Source organism: Camelina sativa, chromosome 3 (assembly GCF_000633955.1).
Source record: "Camelina sativa cultivar DH55 chromosome 3, Cs, whole genome shotgun sequence".
Taxonomy (NCBI): Eukaryota; Viridiplantae; Streptophyta; class Magnoliopsida; order Brassicales; family Brassicaceae; genus Camelina; species Camelina sativa.
Window position 1 is genome coordinate 4586458 of NC_025687.1, and position 4533 is coordinate 4590990.

Consider the following 4533-nt stretch of genomic DNA (forward strand, 5'->3'; position numbering starts at 1 on the left):
AATGCTTAAATGAATTAGCAGCATGCGGTGGAAAGTGCAATGTGAGATGCTCAAAGAATGACAGAAAACATGAAGAGTGCATCAAGGACTGCAATATATGTTGCGGGAAGTGTAACTGTGTCCCATCGGGCACTTATGGAAACAAAGATGAATGTCCTTGCTACCGTGATATAAAAAACTCCAAAGGAGGACCCAAGTGTCCTTGAACACGCTTTAAAAATCCTCATCGGACGCCTAGTTAATATCTACATATCTTTTATGTATGGAAAAATTTAATCTCATCTATTGTTAATATATGAAATAAAATCTGTGAGCTTAAAATGCCTCACGTATGAGATCTTTTGTTATCTTCAATCTAATTCCTAAACATATTAAAAAAAAATTATGTCAAGGTTTATTATCTCTCAGCTTTATTTTTACTGAGACCCAACAGTTTCTGGTGATTAATTAATGCGGAGTCTTTCATTAATCTGATTTTTTGGATAAAAATATTTTTCCAAATTTCTAGACACAAAAACATGTTGGAACTTCGAACCATTGTACATGCCTTACTAACTAGTGCAATACAAATCAAATTGTTGATAATATATATTCACCAACCTATTTGGCCAATACTACCATGAGTCCATGATGGAATAATATATTTGAGAGTTTACTTTCTCAATTGTCATAAACAAAAAATCTACAAGGGGTTTAATCATGTAATTAACAACAGAATTTACCAGTTGCGCCGACCAATGCAAAAAAGTAAGGTTGTTTCGATGTTAACGACTTCAATGGTTCAATAATAACATAAAACTCATTGGATCAAACTAATCTCTACGTGAGAGTACCCATTTATAAAAATTTCCATGTAAAAATACGAAAACTAAAAACAAGAGAAAGATCCCATGATATGTGTAAATAGAGAGAATCAATCTACAAAAAAAGAGGGCAACCTGAGATTTTCAAAACAAAGAACAGTAAATCAGAGGCAAGCAGGATAATACATAAAGACTCAAAACCCACCAAAACTAAAACTCAAACCACAGAGGCTTTTTGCAATAAATTTTTTTTTTGAGTCGCTCTCTCTGCTTTCTTTTTGTTGGAGGGAACATATCAAGTTTCGACGGTCACAAGCTCATACTCAATCAGCGAAAGATTGTTATCATCTTTGACGGTGATGTCTGTAGGCTCTTCCGCAACTTCAACACGTCCCCATCTATCAACCGCAAGCCTCATAGACCCCTTGTACATGTCGATCTTTGCATTGCGCAGAGTCACAACGCTGCCCTCTTTCATCAAATCCACTGATCGATAAAAAAGAAAGATTCATAACATCAATTACAAATCACACGAGAACATACCCTAGTATCTGCAACCCTAAACTAACGATTCCTGTGTGTTTTCACTATCCAAACTCAATGTATTAAAGTATAGCAAATCACATTTTTCCTAATATTATTTCTGAAATTCACAACAAACATGAGTGTTCTTTCTAACCTTGGTCGTTTCTAGCAGTAAAGATAATGATTCCAGTCTCATCACCAACTAAACACTCAGCAATACGCATCTGACGAGCCTGAGGACCACTGGGACGACCACCACCTCCTCTCTGCATCACCATCTTAGTGCTGACAACTTTGACGTTGAGTGAGTGACCGTTGGTTCCTGGTCTCAGCTCATTAACCTTTGTGAACACTGGCTTCCTCAAAGCAGGCGTTGCCTCAGCCATAGTATTTTTTTTAATAACAAACCCTAGCCATACAATAAAAAAACAATACAATTTTGAGATCAACAAGCAATTTGATATATCTGATTAGACCATCAAAAACCCCACTCCTCACATCCGATCATTACAGCTTTAAACAATTTAACACAACAAGAGTTACATATTACGCATCTAATCTCCTACAGAACCTACGACGACGAGATTTAAGACAATTTAACTAATCAAACACAAACACAACCCATCAATACGCAGATCAGAGAGATGATATTGACAAGAAGAAAAGTGTAGTAATCACGCTAGGGTTTTTGCGAACTCACTCATGTACTTACGTTATTGGTTTCGGGAGAAGAGAGACGACGACGACGACGACGACTTTGAGCGATTTAGATCTGTTTTGTGTTGATGAGTTGAGAGGCGATAAACACAAAGACGAGATGACGCGGCGGTCTTTTATTCATTCATTACTCACCGTAGATCATTGACCTGGACACGTGTCGCGTTCCTGAACTATCTTTATTAAAACTACCCCTTGTATTTTTGTATATATTTGAGATCGTCCTTAGAGCTTTTGACTAAATTGAAATTACACCCTTGAATTGAAATGTTCTCTTAACCGATTTTAACTAGACCGGTTTGGTTTATCAAGAACCTGTTCACTGAAGTCGGCGAGCTTTTTTTCTGATTTGTCTTTTCCACTCATCGATGCTGCTTTTGCTTCCATGGTAACGCTCTCGTTTCCATCTCCTTCGCTCTCTTTTGTTGAGGGCGGAACATGTAAATCTTCTCACGTTTCTCGGGTCTTATTCTCCGGTACCGATACGAATCACGGCGAATCCTCGGAAACCAATAGTATACTCAGAGATGTTCATATCGTAAGTCGAAATTTACTTCCTTCTCCGTGATTTTTTTTTTTTGTGTCGGACTCGATTATTGAGCTAACCGTTGTTGGTGTTTGTTATTATATACTTAGTCAGAAAGATTGTTGGAAGATTTCACTGAGCTAGCGAGAGAGAACACTGAGAAGGACCTCGAGACTTGTGGGACTCTTGCTGCTTTTCTTGTAAGATTGTTTTTTTTTTTTTTTTGCTTTCTTCTTCACAAAGTTGATTACTTTTGATGAGAAAGTCTGAAAGTGAATGAAACTCCTTAGAAAAGTCACTGACTTTATTGTTCTGCTAAAGAAAAGGTGTGCTTATTGCTATATATGATCAGTTTACTTCAAGCGATTCATGCGTTTTGAAATCATTTGGAGGAGATATTTTGGTGGACCTGATAAGAGATTTTAGCTTTCTTTTTATGGTCATGAGGGACTCATGGTTGCTTTGCTTCTCTGTTTCAGGATTCTTCCTTTCTTCGAGTTTCATGTACCTGATATGTTGTTGTTAATCACTTGAATATTTTTGATCATGATGCAGGAAAGAGGAATTTTTTACGTAACCACTCTGATAATACCTAAGCAAGAATCAACTTCTAATTCTGTGAGTATCTATCTTTGAAAGACTCTTTTTTCCGGTCATTTCTTGGTGTTCAATGTAATAATGGTTGCTAACTTGGTACTAAATTTTGGCAGTGTCAAGCTATGAATGAAGTGGAAGTGTTTTCCATACAGAACGAAAGAGAACTTTATCCCGTAGGATGGATTCATGTATATATCTCTCTCTTCTCCCTCCATATTTATTGATGTTGACTGATATGTTTAACTGCATTGTCTTAACTTAGATAATGAGTTTATAATTCTTTTACAGACTCATCCTTCTCAGGGTTGTTTCATGTCATCAGTAGATCTGCATACACATTACTCATATCAGGTATTGAATCCAAATTCACTATTTGACTGACAAAAGCAATAAGCTGTGACTAAGATTTATGTTTTTATACATGGTTTGATACGATCCAGTTCTCTGTTTCCTATCATGTACCTTTTAGGTAATGGTGCCCGAGGCTTTTGCAATCGTTGTAGCCCCAACCGATAGCTCTAAGTATGTGCTTCCAAAGCTATCTTAATCCGTTACCATGGAGTCAATTATATATAGTCAACCTATTTTCCTTGATGAACTCTCAAACTGATTTTTCAGGAGTCACGGAATATTTAAGCTAACGGATCCAGGAGGAATGGAGGTACTGAGAAGCTGTTCCGGGACTGGATTCCACCCGCACAAAGAACCAGAAGATGGTAACCCAGTTTATGAGCATTGCTCAAACGTCTACAAGAACTCTAACCTTCGGTTCGAGATTTTTGATCTGCGTTAAGGTAATGACCCTTCCATGGCCTTATCAGTTATCAGTAAAAAGGTTCAAGCTTAAGCCACTCTTGGCTAAGGATGTCAATAATAACTGTAACTCGTAACCAGAACTGGATACTTGGTCTGAGAAGACTGTCAGATTGGGGTTATGAACAACACAGTGTTAATAAGTTAAGGTAAGTAACTGTATCATAAATTGAAATGTCCNTTGTTTCATGTCATCAGTAGATCTGCATACACATTACTCATATCAGGTATTGAATCCAAATTCACTATTTGACTGACAAAAGCAATAAGCTGTGACTAAGATTTATGTTTTTATACATGGTTTGATACGATCCAGTTCTCTGTTTCCTATCATGTACCTTTTAGGTAATGGTGCCCGAGGCTTTTGCAATCGTTGTAGCCCCAACCGATAGCTCTAAGTATGTGCTTCCAAAGCTATCTTAATCCGTTACCATGGAGTCAATTATATATAGTCAACCTATTTTCCTTGATGAACTCTCAAACTGATTTTTCAGGAGTCACGGAATATTTAAGCTAACGGATCCAGGAGGAATGGAGGTACTGAGAAGCTGT

The 4533-nt window shown here is 37.2% G+C and overlaps 3 protein-coding genes across 5 annotated transcripts in view; 2 read left to right on the forward strand and 1 right to left on the reverse strand.

The window, feature by feature from the left end:
- LOC104769069 (uncharacterized protein At4g28440) lies at positions 837-2149 on the reverse strand. Of its 2 annotated transcripts, none has more exons than XM_010493202.2 (3): positions 2041-2149; positions 1483-1737; positions 837-1289 (listed from the first exon to the last, which is right to left on the reverse strand). In XM_010493202.2, exons 2-3 carry the CDS (start codon positions 1712-1714, stop codon positions 1099-1101), a joined length of 423 nt encoding a protein of 140 aa, XP_010491504.1. In that variant the 5' UTR covers positions 1715-1737; positions 2041-2149; the 3' UTR covers positions 837-1098. The 2 variants fall into 2 exon arrangements, with proteins under 2 accessions (XP_010491504.1, XP_010491496.1); XM_010493194.2 differs by having other exon boundaries at positions 2029-2130.
- LOC104755282 (AMSH-like ubiquitin thioesterase 2) lies at positions 2336-4155 on the forward strand. Of its 2 annotated transcripts, XM_010493263.2 has the most exons (8): positions 2336-2583; positions 2682-2771; positions 3127-3189; positions 3282-3356; positions 3457-3519; positions 3638-3690; positions 3787-3962; positions 4063-4155. In XM_010493263.2, the coding sequence occupies exons 1-7, from the start codon at positions 2431-2433 to the stop codon at positions 3959-3961; spliced, it is 672 nt and encodes a 223-aa protein (XP_010491565.1). In that variant the 5' UTR covers positions 2336-2430; the 3' UTR covers position 3962; positions 4063-4155. The 2 variants fall into 2 exon arrangements, with proteins under 2 accessions (XP_010491565.1, XP_010491558.1); XM_010493256.2 differs by having other exon boundaries at positions 2337-2583; positions 3787-4129.
- LOC104778662 (AMSH-like ubiquitin thioesterase 2) overlaps positions 4169-4533 on the forward strand; it is a 2523-nt gene continuing 2158 nt past the window's right edge. The window contains exons 1-3 of the mRNA XM_019243383.1: positions 4169-4208; positions 4327-4379; positions 4476-4533. Coding sequence (XP_019098928.1) covers positions 4170-4208; positions 4327-4379; positions 4476-4533 — 150 coding nt within the window. The 5' untranslated portion in view covers position 4169. The remainder of the gene's footprint in view (positions 4209-4326; positions 4380-4475) is intronic.

Excerpts from the sequence above, each read along its gene's own strand:
- LOC104769069 (XM_010493194.2), bottom strand. Across the intron at positions 1,290-1,482 it reads TACTGCTAGAAACGACCAAG|TGGATTTGATGAAAGAGGGC; the intron begins GTTAGAAAGAAC and ends TTTATCGATCAG.
- LOC104755282 (XM_010493263.2), top strand. The coding sequence starts at position 2,431 with ATGGTAACGCTCTCGTTTCCATCTCCTTCGCTCTCTTTTGTTGAGGGC. Across the intron at positions 3,357-3,456 it reads ATCCCGTAGGATGGATTCAT|ACTCATCCTTCTCAGGGTTG; the intron begins GTATATATCTCT and ends ATTCTTTTACAG. Across the intron at positions 3,691-3,786 it reads GCCCCAACCGATAGCTCTAA|GAGTCACGGAATATTTAAGC; the intron begins GTATGTGCTTCC and ends CTGATTTTTCAG.